Here is a 19451-nt window from a genome sequence, read left to right as displayed (position 1 = left end):
AAGACCTTTAAAGCTGAGGCTTTAACTTATCTAATGAAAGCCAGTTAAATGGAAGCTAATCCTTCATTTCAACCCTTTATTAAAGACCATAAGTACTACAGCTAGGGAGTAAAGAGAATAAAATAAATGGATGGAGGTGTATAGGCAAAGGCAATAACGAGGCTTAGCTGTTTGCTCAAGGTTTGGGAAGCACTTGAAGGCAAAACTCAAAGAGAATCAGTCTCAAAACCTATAACAAAGGCTCCCACTTCCCGACAAGCAGGGTACTGCCTGCTGGATGAAGGAACCCTGCCCTCTTAGGATATAAACATCGTATGCCAGGGATAATTGGGGTTAGAGTTCCCACCACCACCACCACCACCACCACCACACTACCCTTTTATATGATTTGGACTTGAGATGTTAAAACCACCAATGGATAGATGAACTCACTCCCCCTGCTCCTGAACCACAGAAAACCAATGCAGGAAGTCTAACTCTAAGAAGCAAACCAAAGGAGAGTGCTCCACCTGGAGACAGTTTTCAAGAGTCAAAGACAAGCCAGCATCCAGGAACCGGCTTCACTTTAGCCCACACTTGCAAGTTTATAGGTTTTCTTTTCTAAAGGAAAGCCAAAGGTATTGCCCCCCAGTGTAATTAACAATGTTAATCTTCTTTTTCCTCTCTCTGGTGATAAAGGAATCATTTTTTATATTTAATTAATGCAGAGGATCATTTTGGAAAGTGGCTAATGAGCCTCTGATCACATTACCATGAAAATGTGCATTAACATTGCAACAGAGGAGGCTGCTTCATGTGTAGCAAATCCACTTTGTAATTAGCCCACTGTGAAATGAATCATGTCTGGGGGAATCAGAGGGAGCCAGTAGGCAGTGGGCACTTAGCTTTGCTGGGCCGTAGACCACCAATTTCCCAAACATTGCCTTTTCACCAGCAATACTGTCCAAAAAAAGAAGTGATCCTGTCATATTTGGGGTCAACTAGAAAAAGGGAGAAATAAAACTTTATTCTGCCAGATAAGACATTTGCATGTGAACATCACTTAAATAAAATAGTTAATGAATAGTTATATTAAAATTTGGAATTGACTAGTTTCCTTTTTTTTTTTTTTAGCCAGAAAAACCCTGAGATATGCACTAAAGAGGCATTTGAATTTATATGATTTTCTTCTAAGTCACACATGCACATTGTAATAAGCTCTTGCAATTAATTTATAGTGCTAAACAGACAGAAAATAGAGCCAGGATCCAAAGATATATGGTAAAAATAATCCCATTTTATCTTTCTTAAGACATGTCAGGTAGTTTCCTTTATACAAAAATACCAAGTCTTTCTCTTAAAGCAAAGCAAAAAAAAAAAAAAAAGTCTCATTAATCAAATAATTTCCTCTGGCTAACCAGATTTGGCAAGAAACTTTTCCTGTCTATTCAAAATCACTGAGACCACAGAGCTATTAACTCCCAGTATTTATGCAGACAATGATACAATTGATTTTCAAATGTCAACATGAACCCAAAACCAAAGAGGTCTCTCAAAAGATTACAGTCAGGGATCTCAGAGCTGTTCCTCTCACTTGACAGACATCTTGGCAGCAGATACACAAAATGTTAAAAAGAATCCCACAGGAAGTCATCTGAAGGGGGAGTGGCAAGGAAACTGAAAACTGCCACCCAAACGTCAAATAAAAAGCCCCCAAACATCAAGTCTGCCCTCGATTCCGAAATGCACCGAAAGACAGAAAATCAAGCAAGCCAGACATCGTTTCCCATTGCTCAGATGAACACAAAGCCTGGCTGCTTTAGGTTACTGCTTACAGACCTGCACTCACCTGGGAAACTTCGTACAGCAGTTTGTAGTGTTCCTCTCTCTTCTGAAAAGTGCACAAATTGCAGCCCATTCTAGGAAGCAGAGAGAGAGCACAAATCTTCTAGTTTCCCCAGAACTGCAAGGCAAGTGAACTGCAAGGGAATCACCCTCCAGACTTGACTACTGTTTATCATCAGTCACTTCGGTCCAGAAACAGAAAGACCGCTGTTAGCTGAAGGCAGAAGCCAGGGTGCATGCTCTCCGCGTTCCGAAGTATCTTGCACTCACGCTACACACAGAGTTTCCAGTCAGTTCATGGCAACACTCCCCCTGTCTCTGCATCAGTGCACATGACTACACAGATTCCAGCTCATGAATATTAATAGTGCCTCATTGATTATTTATGACAGAACATGTTAGCAGGGTGGGGTGTCATAGCTGCTGCTGATGACAGATGAATATTCACTAATTAAGAAGCAAATGTAGTGTGGTTAAACAAAATTCACTTGTGTCAATACCATCTCTGTTTATTAAGGACGGAAGGGTTGAAAATAGGGCATTTCAAAAGAGCACACATTTAATTTCTCCATTGATATAAGCTTCTAATATGATAATAAAAAACTGAGAAACAGAAATTACTTAGTTCACAACTCCATGTTTTGCAACAAAGAAATGTTTTCAACATTATTTAATATAGGGAAGATGAATCAGATAAATTATTTAAATTTAGAAAACAAACCCTAAAACAAATGAAAATTATGGAGTTGGTATGGGGAAGGATGAATGTGTGTGTGTGTGTGTGTGTGTGTGTGTGTGTGTGTGTGTGTGTGTGTGTGTTGGGGGGTCTTTCAGTTTTCAGTTTGACTCTATAGAAATGATTGAGTGAATTATCTGTAAAGACTATCACCCAGAGAAGATGCAAGGCACAGTCTCCTACTGCAAATAAAGAATATTTAAGCAAATGTGAGCAGATGACACTGGCACAAATAATAAATATTTTAATTAGATAATAAGGGCATGTCCATTAAATAGATATTCAAAGCACTGTAATGCATGTAGATCTATATTTAAAAATTAGATAAATACAATGCACTTCCTTAGATAAATTACCAACATATATAGTACTTATGCTAATTTTATTAAAGTCATATATAATATTTCAGGATGCTGACACTGGCAATATTTACACTCTAATGTAATGCACAATAACCCCATTTGTGATTCTATATTTGGAATTCATAAGATGCAAAGGTGAACACAGACTTAAGGATAAAGCTCAGATCTGCAAATAATAGAATTAATTCATTTAATTTCACACTCACAAATAGTTACTTTGGGTTGCAAGGTAGTAGTTTGGACCACTTAAAGATATACTACAAACAGCCAAAGCAGATTAATAAAAGCCAATTCCTTTTGTTTCAACACTGCCTTGTCTAAAACCTCTGCTAATTAAGAGGTATGTCCTTGTCCTAGTACATTTTAAACTGGAGAGTATAGCAGGTAGATTTGAAAGCAAAACAAAAACAAAAACCTTACTTATATACTCATGACTCTGGCTAGGAGACACAGTGGATTTTGGAGATGTTTAATTGCTGAACATTTCTCTATAGATAACTTTTGGAGTCTAATTTCCTAAAAATGCTTTGTGAAATGTTTAGAACAGATAAAAGAAATGAATCCAATGAGCACTATTTTTTAACAAATTGGCTTTGTGACTAACAACACCTCAACTCCAGTCAGTAGCCCAAGATAAGCAGTCATTGTTGCCTATTTCCTTGGGGAGGTAATAATCTGATTATCTGGGCCTAATTTCACCTAACAACCTGGATAGAAGCCAGGACCTGGGACCTTCACGAAAGTGGGATGATAATTGGTGGTACTCATGTGAATGAATTTCACCAGGATGTCCTGCAAATTAGAAAACACTTGTAGAAGATATTAATTAAGACTTGATTTCTTTATGGAACAAGTGCATTCAAAGAGGCAGTCGAAGGGAATTCTATGGAAATCAGTGGTGGCCACAAACAGAAACAAATAATCTATGTGCATAGGAAACAATACCTTTGAGGGTATCAGGTGTGAAGATGTTGGTTCTCACCTCTTCCAAGCACACACTGATTGCATTTAAGTTCTAAGCTGAATTGAAGTGAGTTATGGATTCTTGGATATTGATGCTCTGTATTTAAATATCCAGGTAAAGGAATGAGAGTACAATAAGGCAAGGATGGCTCATTCATTCATTTCTGGGTGTTTGCTGTCATGACTGACTAGACTCCTTTGTGGAAGGTTTGGAAAGCTGGGTAGGCAACTCTCTAAGCTGTTACTGATTTGGAGCTCTTACCATATCTTAGAGTTGGCTTTTAATAACGAAATAAACAATTGAAGTTTAAATTTTTTTTTCAGTTATCAAAAAGTAAAGTGAGCATTCTAATGAAGCAGAAGCAAGCAATTTCAATTGAGGTTACTCGTCCAGGTCTGCAGCTGGTCTTAGCTGTTGTGTTTATTCAGTACTAGGCCCTCTGTTCTTTTGTTTCCATCTGAGAAAACAAGTGTGGCTTCTCCAGTCATTTATCAAGTGCTGCCCTTGGCCCATCTACCCTGGAAAGATTCCAACCTCTGCTGCTAATGGGCTCATTCCCCCAAAATTAAAGTGTATTTTGAACAAAGGACCCATAATTCCAGAATCTTCCAAATTTCACTGGAATACGAGGGCCAAAGGGAGGCTGTATTTGCTCTCAGAGGCAAAGATGAAATGTTAAGATGCTCCAAGAGAGAGAACATTCATGCTTTTCTTACAGTGTATTTTTATAATTGTTCTGTTTTATGAGATTTTTTTTACTGTGTCCATATTATAATTTAAAATGTGCCATTGTTTGCATAGAGGTAGAAACATAGTGCATTGTATCCTGGAGGGGTCACAGAATGTACACTTATGGACAAAGCAGGGTGATTGCCCACATTTTCAGTCCTTTCTAAGAGAAGTAATGGCCAGATGGGACTGTTTTGAGTCAGCAGTACTAGAGTCTCTCACAGCTGCCATAAACAGTGGACAATCTAGCTGCTGTCTTCATGCTGAAACACCTTTTCCTTGGTGATGTGGTTCCTCTATTGGTCACTGTCAAATGGAAGGAAGCCTTCTAATACAGTAACACATGAGCTATGCTTTTCCATTCGAGTTCTGACCTTTTTAGGTAATATATTAGAACACAAATAGTGTTTCTAAAGTCCCATGTTTTATACTCAACCACAGACACAGAGAACCCAGAGCTCAGAGAAATTGTCTTGTTCAAGGTCAGCTTGGGTCAAGAGATCCATATTCACTTCTCCAGTTACAAATTCTGTGGTTTAATTTGATAGCAAGCTGCTGAGTTCTCTGTCTCTTTCACAGGAAGTAAGGGCTCTACTGATATGTCCTTTCCTGATGACCAAGGAAGTGGAAGCTAGAACTCCAAAGCCCCCAACATTAAAAAAAATAAAAATGAAGGAGAGAAAAACTGCCAAGATTTAACCTACAATAAGACAGGTGGTTCATGGTTTAAAAATAGAGACCTTCGCCGGACAGTGGGGGTGCATCTCTTTAATTTCAGCACTCAGGAGGCAGAAGCAGGGTAGATGTCTGTGAGTTTGAGGTCAGCCAGGTCTCCAGAGCAAGTGCCAGGATAGGCTCCAAAGCTACACAGAGAAACCCTGTCTAGAAAAACAACAACAACAACATAAACAGTGACCTTCTCTATTAGAGTACTGAAATGTGTTTTCATAGATCAGGGTTGAAATTCATTAGCTAACATCCCATAGTAGTCTGTGTTTAGGCATTACATATGGATGGTGACCAGGATATGCAACCTATCTACCTGTGGTGGGGACTTTTCTGGCTTTTGTACACAAGACTCCAGACCCAGGAGGTGTTCAGTGCTGATCCAACTGGGTGCTTGAAACTCACTTCCTTCTTTGGATTTCAGTAAAGCTGCACTTCAGTGTATAGTCTTCATCACCTTCTCTTTGTCCCAGATGCTAACTGGGTCTGTTTGTTCTTTGGAATAAACTACTGAAACACTAGGCAGGTTCCACTGATTTCTACTCTGGAACCTCATGACTAGTAGTGATGTCTTCAATTTTAAGTTCTCCTTATATTTCATTGATAGCCATACATACTATAGCACACATCACATCTGCAAATATTCACAAATTATGTCTCTTAGTGGAATATAACAATTATGAGGGCAGCAGTAATGTAAGGTTATTTTTTAAACTCTTAAAACTCTTAGCATGGTGCTTTCCACACTCTGAGATTTTAATCAATGAGTAATGAATCAATAGATATAGGGAGATGACATTCTAGATCTAGCAAAGGGGCAATTCATTTAGGTTTGTGTTATAATAGTTAATTGGGGGGGCAAATTTTCCCCATTGGGCTATTTTAAGAACATTAAAGAATTGAAGAATCATGAGCATAAAATATATTTAACTTGATTCTATAAACATAAAATTTAGAGCCTTAAAAAATACCTGTGTTAGGCCTACATATGAATAAGGCCTGATCACATGTGTTTTACAAGTTTCTTGTGTATTTGTATGGCCAAATGTCTCCACCTTTAAATGAACATTCTGGCCCATGTAATATTTATTTATTAACACACATATTTTATGAATACTTTCTTTCTGAATAATACTGATGTATGGATGGGGAGATTTGGAAATTGTGTTTTACTTTTACATATCATAGGTAAATGTGTCAGCTATTGCCCCATATTTATTACAGGAGAAATAATTTGATGCTAAAATTCTCTACTCCAGGAGACCCAGAGCCCTTCCCTTGGCTCTGATCTAGTGTTTGTCACACCACTGCCAGATATTGACCAATATCATGAGTTTGGAAATATGTGGCACTGACAGTTCCCATGACTGTCTTCCATTTACTCAGTTAATGAACATAATGGAGCTTTCCACACTATACTCTTTTATTGGCCATATTCAATTTGTTCCTGTCATCAATGCCTACTGTTACTAGGGTGCTCCACCGACCTCCACATTTCTGACAGAGGACTCATTACTAGACAGATTGCAGAGGGAATCACTAAGGTTCTTATCTGAATTTGTAATTATTGCCTGTGCGCTTTTGCACAATTTACACATTCTGAGATAACATTTAATTTGCAGTTGATTGTGAAGATGGTGACAGATAGAGCATGCGTTCCTGAGCTATGAAGGACTTTGTCCATATTGATTTTTGCAGGTTCTAGAGTCATTGTGCCTTGTGTTTTGTCAGTTTCTGGTGAGGTAATATGAAATAAATTACTAATATCTTACAGTTATCATGGCTTTTTCCATGTTTCTTAATATAAAATGGATATAACTATAACATTTGCCATGTGACTTTTGCAAGAGATCAAGTTGCAATGATGTGTGTTAGGTTTATCTGGCCTACATACTGCCTGTGTCTATCATTGCAGTAACTAGAATAAAGATGATGATGATATCCAACATAGACTTCAAAAATATGTTTGGAACATTTTCTAATTATAAACAAACATTGTGATTTCTCTCACATCACATTTATTTGAGCTGTTATAATCATTTCTATCACTTCATTTGCTTCTGAGTTCTTTATGTGTCAGTGTCTTATTTACAGGCTCTTTGTAAAATACTAAGAGTGGCATAGGAAATACCCATTTTCATTCACAGTAATAGCTCTGATGTTATACATGTTCCTCTTCCACATAATAAGCAAGTATTGTGAACACAAGTTCACTAGAAACCAAGACAGCATGGGACAAGTTATGTACTCATGGAACAGCTGGCCTAATAATACTTCTTGAGGGAAATACTAACTACCTGTTTATAGCCCAGCTAAGTTTTCCTGAATTGTTTAAAGGCCAAAGTACTTGTCTTGACAATGTCACACTATTGAGCAACAATATGGGAATTACAGTTTATAATGAATGGTATCATTAATAATTTTACATCTGTAAAAATGTTTCAGCATTTTTACAGTTAAACACTTTTAAAATGCTCAGTTAAACACTTTCACTCAACCATTCTTTATTGAATAGTACTATGAACAAAGCAAGGTGGTAATGACTGGGCAGACCAGTGTGAAAACACAGGCTAATATTGATTTAGTACTTGCTGATTCTTGTGGTGGTATTTTGTTTATGATCTAACAAATAAAGCTTACCTGAAGATCAAGAGTGCAAAGCTAGCCACACTAGTTAGCCATAGAGGCCAGTCAGTGGTGGTGCACACCTTTAACCCCAGAAGACACACTAGTTAGCCATAGAGGCTAGGTAGTGGTGGTATACATATTTAATCCAAGCATTCAGGAGACAGAAGCAGACGGATCTCTGTTCTGAGTTACATGAAATTGATCCAGTCTAAAGAGAACAGAGCTCACATAGGGTGAACCCAGCACTTGCGATGGCACACCTTTAATCCTAACACTAGAGAGGGATATAAGGTGGGAGGAGACAGGAGCTCAGGCAGTCTGAGGTTTGGTTGAGACAGATGCAGTCTGCAGATACAGTCTGAGAACACGATCGGCCTTTCGGTCTGAGCATTGGTAGAGGTGAGGACTCTAGTGGCTGGCTGCTGTACTTCTCTGATCTTCAGCTTGACTCTAGGTTTTCATCATTAATATCAAGAAGAATTTGTGCTACAATTCTATTGCTTGAGTATTCCATGCTATTATCAATTTCCCCATATTAATCATTTGATTAGTTGACATAAGTAATATGTGACCATATGAATAGTATATATATGATATACTATTGATTTACATACATCTATAGTAAATATAATTGCATGCATTGTAAATGGGGAGCTGGGATTCATGTTCAGGAAGCCAGTCTGGTTTGACTAGCTCTCCAGAACCTTATACAACTTGTCCCCTGGGGAGAGTTATCATTCTAACACATCTGTAGATGCTGAGGAGAAAAAAACACTGGTGATGCCTGTAGGATGTTGAGATATGAAAATTTCCCTGAGGGCCAGAAGTGTAGTCTAAAATGAACTCCTAGGAACCATGTTGCATCCTCAAGCATGACTGCATAAAATAGATTGAATAAAACCTAAGCAATTTCCTAACTTCACTCCACTTGGCTGCCTGTGGGATATTGCTGCACTTAATATATGCCAGCAACTGAATAGTATCTTCCTTCTTAGCACTTAATGGTAGGGAATACTCTCAAATTCATATTACATGTCTATATTGAGCGTTAATGAAAGGCAGCTTCCTAAGGGAGGCACATTTGGTGGTTTTGGGAAAAGGGAGAGATTTGCTGATGAATCCCAAGTTTACATTTCCAGGTTTAAGGCTAGGTATGGTAGTGCACATTTTTTATCTCAGCACTTGGGAGGCAGAGGCAGGTGGATCCCTGTGAGTTAGAGTCCAACCTGGGCTACATAGTGAGCTCCAGGCCACCCAGAGCTACATAGTGAGGCCTGTCTCAAACAAAACAAAACAAAATTTGCCAGCTTTAATTTCTCTTGAACTTCAGACTGACCCATTCATTAGCAGATATATCTACTGAGACTGTACATAAAACATAAGACTGTACATTTGATAGAACATTCTGTTCTATCAAAACTTGTAATTGTCTTCGCCATAACTGTGGCTCTTTATCAAGCTGTGTGTGAAAAAGTGGCCTGATTATCGAAGTCTTAAGGTTGAGCATCTGCCTTGCTTCCTCCTGCTCTACAATAAGGACTGGTCACTGTCATTTTGAACGGCTCAGTCTCTCCTTCCCCCTCCTTCTCCTCAAAAACAATTCTTTCAAGCTCAAGCCATCACCTTTTCCACTAAGGTCCTATTCTCTCTCAGCAGTTAGAGGTATCAAAGGTCTATGGAACCACTGTTTCCTTCTTGCTCTCCACTGCCTATGGGCAAACATCTGTGGCCTTCTTTTCCTCCAGCTTCCTTTCTATCTTGGGTCTTAATAGAGTCTAGGTGTTTTGTTTCCATCTGATGCTGATAGTACTCATACATCCCTTCTCATCCTGAATGTTTTTCACTTATTCAGTCATCATAATGTTCATGGCTTACATATGTGTCAGACTTCCTACAGTAAATCTTACAGTGAGAAGGAGCATCAGGTAAACAGACAGATAACCATTCTACACATGTTCAGAAAATCTACAGGCAGAACACAGTACGAGGGTCACTCTTCTTTCCCTATCTTATTATCTACATACACAACATCAAGTAAAGGGAGATGATGAAAAACAGGTAGGTAAAGGGATATAAACCCAAGATATGACCTTTTCCATTCAGAGATTTGGGTTTTGAAGATTCCCTACCTGGAGGATCCTAGGAAATCATTCATCTGCTGTGGTCCTGGCATCCTCAGACTTACAACATTCCATCTTGGAAAATGGCTCTCTCTATGAACCAGCATGTTAGTGCAGTCTCTATTGCTGTGTAATTACTTGCATGGTATGTATAAATATTTATATCTCATTTTATTGTTTTCCTCATAATTGACTTAAAAAGCCTATTACTGGAATTACTTTTCATCATGTATTATAAATATAATTTTGGTTCATAAAGTTATCCTACACGGCAGGATTTGTGTGGTATATTAACTTATTAATTTTTATATAACTAGAAAACTCTGCTTGCCAATCTTTTCATCCTTAGGTGACATGATATGGTATGTTCTGGCTAACAAAATAGGGGTAGAAGTCTTGGTCAAGACCACTGTCATGTCTGACCTCTAAAATCTGCTCTCAACTTCTTTCAACCCATCGCATGGGTAGTGGTAAAAACAAACAAACAAACAAGCTGGGCGTTGGTGGCACACGTCTTTAATCCCAGCACTGGGGATGCAGAGGCAGGTGGATCTCTGTGAGTTTAAGGCCAGCCTGGTCTCCAGAGCGAGTGCCAGGATAGGCTCCAAAGCTACACAGAGAAACCCTGTCTCAAAAAAAAATAAACAAACAAACAAACGAACAAACCACCAGTGTAATGGAGACACATGAAGAAAATACCCTAGATCTCTGATGGTCATCTTCGACCAAGTCCATCATAGGAGTTTATAGACCCATATCTAGGTCTTTATGAAGGGATGGGTATCTTTACTACATTGCACTGAAAAGGATTTGAAGGCTGTTATTTCAGTGTAATTTAGCACAATTAAGACTGCAAGACAACACCTTTGAGTACACAAATTATAATTAGTATGAAGCAAACAGTTTATGGTGGCTCAGTATCAGGTCACGATGACAATGAAGGATGGGAGCAGTTTTGTATGAAGAGACACAGCAACATTAGCTATTATAAGCGAATGAGCATTTGGAAATAGGAGTATATAGACTATCAAGTCTACCTACAAGTCATCCAAATCTTTGTCATGCCATTTGTTTATATATCCATAAGCAATATTTTTTGAAGAAAAGCAAGTGATGCTGATATGAGCAGATACGGTTTTATATGAGCAGACTAAATGTGGGCATGTTGTGATCACATAGAGCCAATGATCTCCAATCTCTGCAAAGAAAACTCTTGCCCACCTCAGCAATCCAGGCTCTCAGAGGAGCTGCGCATTCTAACTGGGTTAACACGGCAATGCCATAGCAAACAAATGCAGGATAAGTAGGTTACACTGCTTGCTAATCAAGCGATAAATTTCCATTTTTCCATAAAGGAAAGTGAAAGGGCAGCTTTTTATTTTAAACATCATTATACATTTTCAGAACTTGAGGAACCTCCCAACACAATCAAAGCAGAGGAAAAAGCATGGGCTGCAAAATTCAAGAGCCTTGTGCTTGAATTTCAGCTCCACAATATGAGCAAGAGTGCCATGCCTAACTTCCTGTGAGCTGGAGTTAATAGCCCTTGCTCCTCTTGGTGTTATCGATAGGATTGATTACCTGAAGTAATTGTCTCTCATATAAGCCATCCTACAGGAGCTCCCAAGGGTCTTATCACTTTCTGAATGGTCTGGGAGAGATTCATTGGCTAGCTTATTCAAAATTTCAACAAGCAGGATATTAAATTCCTGCTAGTATTTTTAACTACTGGGACAAGGAAGATGAAGTTGTCTGTTTGGGGGATTCAGAAATATGGACCTAATTTTAGAAGTTGTATAAAATATTCATAGCAGTATGTCTGCTGAGAAGACAACATTGTGTGCAGACGGTCAGAGGCGTGGAACTACAGAGTTAAGGGAATCTTAGGAAAACAACAACAGCCTAGGGATTTGCTTAAATCAAACCACCAAAACCCAGAATGGAGCCCATGTTGCCAATTTTTCACCAAAGTTGAGGAAGGTTGAACAAAGGAAATCAGGAGGCAAAAGCAGGATGAGTTCATGTAACAGAAGGGAAGAAACTGTGAAGCACTGGCACCATCCATCATGCTGTAAATGTCTTAGATAGATATCACACCAACAAAAGAGATCTCTCTTATGCACACAAAGTCCACACATAGAGAGAATGATATGCATGTGGACATTTTATGTCTAGATATATATTGTAGAACACTAATATAATAGTAAAGTTACTACTGGAAATGTTTTATAACTAACAAGAATTCACTGATGGGCTGGATGATTTGTGTAGTACCTGGGATACAGAGCTCATTTGACTGAAAATGTATTCTTATATTTTTATCATGCCATGACAGTATATAGTACTCATTTATAATACTAATTAGCAATATGTAAATAAGGCATATTGTGTTTCATTTTCTGTCTCTATCTTAATGATAAACTCATCTCACTGCATCCATAGTTGTAGCGTATAAAATAGTTCACAAATCAATAAGACCAAAATTACAAATTAAAACAAAACAGATAACTTTGTCAGTTCTGGGAAATACCAAGGTAATGATCCAAGAGCTACTAGTTAAAATCAATTAGTTAAACTCACTTATTCATTCAACAAGTATTTATTGAAACACATGGGTATTTTGCTATCCTTAAATCCTTAAATAAATAAATAAATAATTGAAACAGAATTTTCAGTAGAAATACAGTATGCTAATCATTATGGGATATTAACTGGTTGAGATACCTATATCATCTATTTTTTATTTATACATATGTGTTATGTATTTTAATGTTCATAATTTTTGGCTATTTTTCTGATATATATATATATATATATATATATATATATATATATCAGAGATGGAGTAGTTTGAATAAAAAAGAAATCCTAAAGGAAGGAACAGAAAAGAAAGAATCCCAAAAAGAAAAATTTGGGGACTGTTAAAGGAATAGCATATAATCTAGTGAGGAGGGTGGACACAGGCAACCTGTCAGGACCAGTGGGCCTCATTACATGGAAAGTATTTCTGAGACTCTGTGTTTATGTTTCTTGCAGTAGATAATACACACACTGAAGTTTCTGCACTAGGAGTGTCAGCTGTTAGCTGATAATCTGTTTCTCGCTGAAGGGCTCCAATAACAGTGTTCACAATGGAAAGCAACAGTTGACCTCTCATGATAGTGTGCAAGTGGGTCCTGAATAAAGGAAAAGGTCGGAGAGGGCACACAGGATAGGTGAGAAAATGCTAGCAAATGGAGGATGAAAGGTCTTGGCACGTGGTTGGCAAAAATAAGAGGGAGGCAAGTGACAGTGACTGCCTTAGGTGCCTCATTAAAAGCTATGTCTTTAATAGAAATAAAGAAGGCAAGAAAATAACTCCTATGGACAGGAATATAAACAGATTCGAGTTGGGTATAGTAAAATCAGGTTACTTCTGAGAACAAAGATGTCCATCATGGATCTGAAAGTCACCAGTTTTATTTGAAATTGAAGGATTTTAGTATAAAAAAAAGGAAGAAGTGTGTGTGTGTGTGTGTGTGTGTGTGTGTGTAGAAACACAAGGACAAGCAGAATTGTGAATCCACAGAATTGAAGTTTCAAAAAACGGGACTTAGGAGCAGTAGGCAGAAAATGGCAGGCAGGAGAGTGGTGCATGTGTGTGGGGTTGGAGGAACACATCCGTCATTCTGAGAATGCTGCCTAACCCAAGGAAGAGTGGGGACAGTGGGCTGGCTGCACAGCCCACAGAGGTGGTGATGAGGCAGAGACACTGGTGAGGGGCAGTCTTTTAGGGAGTCTGTAATGGAAAGACTTTGCAGGAGATAGTGGTCCTAAAGGGCTGGTTTGCTAGACTGTTTTCAGCTAAATGAATCCAAGGAAGAAGAAATCAGAGGTGCTCAAATGCTCTGCAGAGCAAATCTGGAAGAGAGAATAGGAGGAAGCACATAGTGAAGTCAGCAGCTGTGGATTGGAAGACTTTCTCTCTCTCTCTCTTTTTTTCCTCAGAAAGAAGAAAATGGTAAACAAAAACATGGCCAATTTAGTTGCCCACAAAAGACAGTGAGATCTGAATGAGTTCACATCAGGTGTCTACATTCAGTAATGAGAAAATGAGGGTACAATTTCTGTGAGCGTTCATTGAGACTAGGAGCTACTTAAAGTGAGATGCTGAATAAATAATCATTTTTGTGCACTTTTATATCAAAAGAAACAAGATTTCTACAAGGGTGTCTTCTTAAAGGGACTGCATGCTTGGCTTTTGCCTTGATAAATGTATAGCAAGCACATGAAAGACCATTTAGGTTCTTAGCAGCGATCCAATCAGCTGCTGGGTGTAGGGGAAGCATCAAATGTTATTACACAAGAAGGACTCTGCGTGTGTTGGATGCATCTGGCAGCTGGCTACTTTGATTTAACATTACAATTTGAACAGATATAAACTTGTTTCTTGACAGTCATTAACTGTGAGCCGTAAAAGGGCCATTAATTCTGCAGCAGTCAGCAAAATGCTTTGTAATGATCTAACGCTAATGCACCCCACTCCTATAAAAGCCCCGTGGTAGCAAAGGTTTACTCTTTAATATTGGTTGGGTTTTCAACAGCTTAAGTTCCCTGCCAATGCACCTGCCTTCCAGAAGATCATTAGGTGAGAGTCCCAAGGTGAACAGTCCACCTGGCTCCTGGTACCTCGCCGTCTGCTGGAGAAGAAAATTAATGCTAGTCAAAGACTCTCTCTCCCATGACTGGCTGTTGTGTAGATACAGGGCCAGCTGTCTGAGGGGTACTTAGGGCTATTCAAAGCTGACCCAGCTCATTTTCTTCATGGAGCTCAAGTCCCAACATAGCACACTAACACCCCTCCTGAAGCCTGCACCAGCTGTTACACCATTGTACGGGTACTTAGCAGGATTACAGCACAAGGAAACACAAGCATGCCAGTGAGGAGGTTGCCATCCAACTACTGTTTATATAGATACTCAGACTCCATCACAGGTTTTTGTTTTTGTTTTTTTGTCTTTGTTTTTTTTTTTTTTTAACAAAAAAATAAAACCAAACCACCAGATATGAAGCCAGTATTTGAGAAAACAAGATGAGAAAAGGAAGGGTTCTGATACATGCTTATCACTAAAAACCCCTTTAATAAAGGATTTCTTCCCTTCTCATTTCTTATGCAAAGTAACACAAATTAGCATAGGAAAACCCTGCTTTACATAGCCTTAATCAGAAATCTTCTTTTCTTCTTCTGGCCATGAGAAGCGGAGCAGGGCATCCTCTCAAATTGCAAGGGGAGATTTGTCACATGTGACTGGTTCTCAGGCTGTGGGGTTTCAGCTAAATGTTGATCTGACACAGCAGTCACCCCTGCTATCCACACCCTACACTGGTCCCTAACCATTTTTTTTTTCAGTCAAACCCTTTGCTTCACTTGCTGCTGCTACTGCATCCTCATGGAAACAGCAGCTAGGGTAACTCTTTCTGTATCAGGCTGTCCTCCAAAGAGGACCACAGTGAAATCACTTTGTTTTACATAATAGCCAACTCGGAGGAAATTTTATGGTAGAAATTTAGCCACAGGCTAAATGCAATGAATCTCACAGAACCTCCAGTTTTGTCATTAAAGTATGACAAAGTCATGACTATTTATAGAGCTAGAACTTGCTTTTGAATTTGCATGGAGTGGGAGTGTGTGAGTTCTCAAAAGTCAGGCTTTTCAATAAAAACAAAAACATAAAACAAAAAACAAAAAATTTAACCAGTTATAAAATTCCTTGGGGACAATTTTTATAAAACTGACCTCTCTGTGTAGTGACTCTAGTTAGTCCCTTCTTTTGATACAAACTAGAAATTCCTTGTTGGTGTTGGAAAATAAATTTCATAGTATCTTTTTCCCAATTACTCCTTTTAGATAATGCTGAAATGATGCCAACATTTCACTTAGGATAACACTCTATTTTCAATTAACATTCCATAGAATGAAAGTGACATTTCCAAGTTCTTCAAGTTAGATCTTGGAGCATATTTCTGTTAAAAAATGAATCTATGCAGTATCAGCGTACTTCTGTTGTTTGTCAATGTCAGTTATAAATTCCCATGAATGATAATGTGCTACAGAAGGGTGTGCATAGAAGCAGGGAAAATAACCCGTTAGAACTGCATAAATCTTTCTCTGTAGTCAGTGCTGCATAGTTATATGAAATTACACAAACCTGTAATCACACAAATGTTATGTAGCATATGTGTGATGTGGGGGTCTTATTATTTGCTCCAAGGATGAAAGATTCAAAATTAATAAATCGAGGTATTTGTTACATGACTATTGAGAGACATGGTGCTAGACTAAGCATATATATATATATATATATATATATATATATATATATAATATATATATACATGTGTATGTGTGCATATATGATAGGTACTGTGGCAAAAATTTTGATACTCTGCACTGTATTTTGCTTCAACTCTCTTTAACTCATCCACCCTTGTGTGGACTCATGATCTATTTGAAAATTCACACTTTCTGCTTCTCCAAGTGTTTGCCTTCTCACTGTAACTGAACCAAATATTCCCTCTTCCATACCCATGTTCCAGAATTAGCACAAAAACTCTGACACTGCATTCTTGGATCCTTCTGGATTGTGACATATTGTAAAGCAAGCACCACTCCTGTCTTTTGGCATGTGCTTACTGGCTAGCACTCAATAGATACCCCATAGTACTACTGGATGACTGATGAGGCATGAAAAACCAAATTACTGGTAAAACTGAGGAAGAACAATTCACGAATCTTAGCCTGAGTTCACACTCTTTCCCTTGAAACACATGATATTATTTGATTCATATGGGTAATATCACTGGTCAAAGGTGGCATTACCTATAAAATACTATCAATGGTATTAGTTTAGAAGCAGAAGACAAAACAAAGCTATACAATACTTAAAGTACTATGAAATTAAGCACTTTTTAAGCCAAAAGAAAATTAAAATGCAAAATAATTACTTGCTTAAAATTGAATAAGTATGACTGACAACTTCAGTCTGGTTGGCCTACAGCATCCATTCAGTATTGCATTTCTAAAAGTGGGAAGAGGCTACACAACCTTTTCATTTAACAACCTCTTCTGGTTGTTGACAGGCAAGTCTCATGTTAAGAGCATGGTCTTTGGGGTTTTCTGCCACTATGTTGAAACATTGAGACCAGTGAGGCTTGTACAAAGAGGGAATAATGATGGAGTTTTGTTACTCAATCACAACACCTGTCTCTGACACAGGATAAACTTGTCCCAGGATCACTCTCACTTTCCAAGAATGTAGAAGGCCTTGATGGTTTTCCAGGGTGTGTGTGTGGTGGAGGCAGAGACAAAAATAAACTATTTTCACAAGGGAAGGAAGTCATTTCACTCCTTATCATTACCTCCTCCTGTGGGTATTTCTGTCCAAACGTCTAGCTATATAAAAATACATATTTAGTTTAAAAACTCAGTGATTGTAATCCAATTTCTTTGTTTCTATTGTTTGTGTGTATGTGTGTGTTTAAGATTTTCTTATTTTAAACTGAAGAGAAATAAAAGATAACAAAAATACCTTGGTTTTTCAGATTTTAAGTTGCAAGGGCTTCACAACTCACAGAGAAAGTGAAGACAAATGTGGACATAAATGTTGTACACACTGTCTGGGAGGCCAGCACGGGACTGATCCAGACCCCTGAACGTGGATGTCAATGAGGAGGCCTTGGCACTCTATGGAGCCCCTGGTAGTGAATCAGTATTTTTCCCTGGCGTAAGAAGGGACTTTGAAGCCGATCCCAAGTGAAGGGATGCTCTCTTGGCCTGGACACATGGGGGAGGGCCCAGGCCTGGCCCAGAATGATGTGATGGACTTTGGGGAGCCCCCCCCATGGAGGGCCCTACCCTCCCTGGGGAGCTGAGGGGGGATGAGGTGGAGGGGGCTGGTGAAGGGTTAGGGGGAGGGGAGGGGAGAGGGAGAAGTGATTGACATGTGAAGCAAGCTTGTTCCTAATTTGAACTAATAAAATAAATAAATAAATAAAATGTTGTACACTCATTCATATTTTAATTCATTTCTTCCTCCAATTTGTACTATATTTAAATCCTCAAATTTTAATGATTCATCTTAAGAAAAAAATATTTGTCGATCTTGGAGAAAACATTTGTTTTCATCATGAAAACATCTGCCTCAGACACATAGTTGTAAAATCATGGAAGAACTTTGAAAAATGGCTCTGCTTCTTGGCCCTATGCGTGCTTGCCAGACAGTCTGTTTTATTTTATTTAAAAATTTAAAATGATTCTAAAGTGTAAGCATATTATCCTTGCAAGGATAAAAATAAGAGAAAACTTAGAATAATCCCATCTCCAGTCATGATCTTGGCCATCTAACTAAATAAGTGGATAGTAAAATGTGACACATCCATCACATGCCTTGAAGGATAAACGGCCTCGGCAAAGCTGAAAGGCACACTGTAGTTCAATGTGAAGGTTGCTATGGCAAAGCTTGCCTTCTGGACACAATTCCTTGTTTTCAAATAATTATGTTTTATCTAGCACAAGGTAACAGATTTCTGCCTTTAAATATGGGGGGGGGGGGCACGTTGATATATATAACTGTAATCCTCCCCAAAGTTTAAAGTTTACCAAAATGTTGACTGCCTTCCAAAAAAACTTAGAAAAGTAATGTCAGTATTTTATTATACATCAGCCTATCTGCTTATTCAGTTAACTCGTATTTGTTCATCGGCGGTATAGTGATAAACTCTCGGAGGTAAAGCAGCATTCCAAACAGGACCTGAACTTTACAGAGTCATACATAGAAAACTGAGAGTCCTTTTGACTTTGCCTCCTAAATGTCCTTATTATAGCTACCCAACCAAGTTGACATTACCAACAATTTCCCACCCTCTCTGGTACCTCTATTACATATTATCTACAATTCATCTAGGCTGGAAGCATATCCCCATATAAATGTCATCAAACATATCCATACTGCTAACTTGTGTGGAACTTTTAGTACCTTAAGATTAAACACCTCATTCCTCCCACTCTTTGCCATGCCATGCCTTCCAGCCAGGGTCCATGTTGTTCTCCTGCCATTGCCAGTTGACATTCAGTGCTTTCAATGTGTTCTACCTTTGTCTGGCCTCTCAGCACCTGGGACTGTGCTGGTCTTGGAACAAAGAAACCCCCCTCTGTCTCTTAAGTGCCTACTCACTTTATAACATCACCTCTTGTAGATATTATTCAGAAGAATACAGATGAGGCTCTTTTTTGTGGTAATAATCTTTGTAGTTGTAGGTTTTCATCATAGTTATAGTTTTACTTTCATGCAAAATTCATCAACATTCATCATCTTCATTGAGAT

General features: G+C 38.4%; 1 protein-coding gene across 2 annotated transcripts in view; it reads right to left on the bottom strand.

The window, feature by feature from the left end:
* Window positions 1–19451, bottom strand: part of Pdzrn4 (PDZ domain containing ring finger 4) — a 324262-nt gene that overhangs the window by 142784 nt on the left and 162027 nt on the right. The window contains exon 1 of one of the 2 annotated variants that reach the window (XM_035439205.1): window positions 1829–1897. The exons of the other annotated variant lie outside the window; for it this stretch is intronic. Within the exon in view, the coding sequence (XP_035295096.1) occupies window positions 1829–1897 (69 nt within the window). Of the gene's footprint in view, window positions 1–1828; window positions 1898–19451 lie in introns of those variants that run through there. 2 annotated transcript variants of the gene reach the window in all.

This window comes from Cricetulus griseus, chromosome 2, assembly GCF_003668045.3.
Source record: "Cricetulus griseus strain 17A/GY chromosome 2, alternate assembly CriGri-PICRH-1.0, whole genome shotgun sequence".
NCBI classification, from domain to species: domain Eukaryota; kingdom Metazoa; phylum Chordata; class Mammalia; order Rodentia; family Cricetidae; genus Cricetulus; species Cricetulus griseus.
This window is presented reverse-complemented; position numbering and strand designations above follow the sequence as displayed.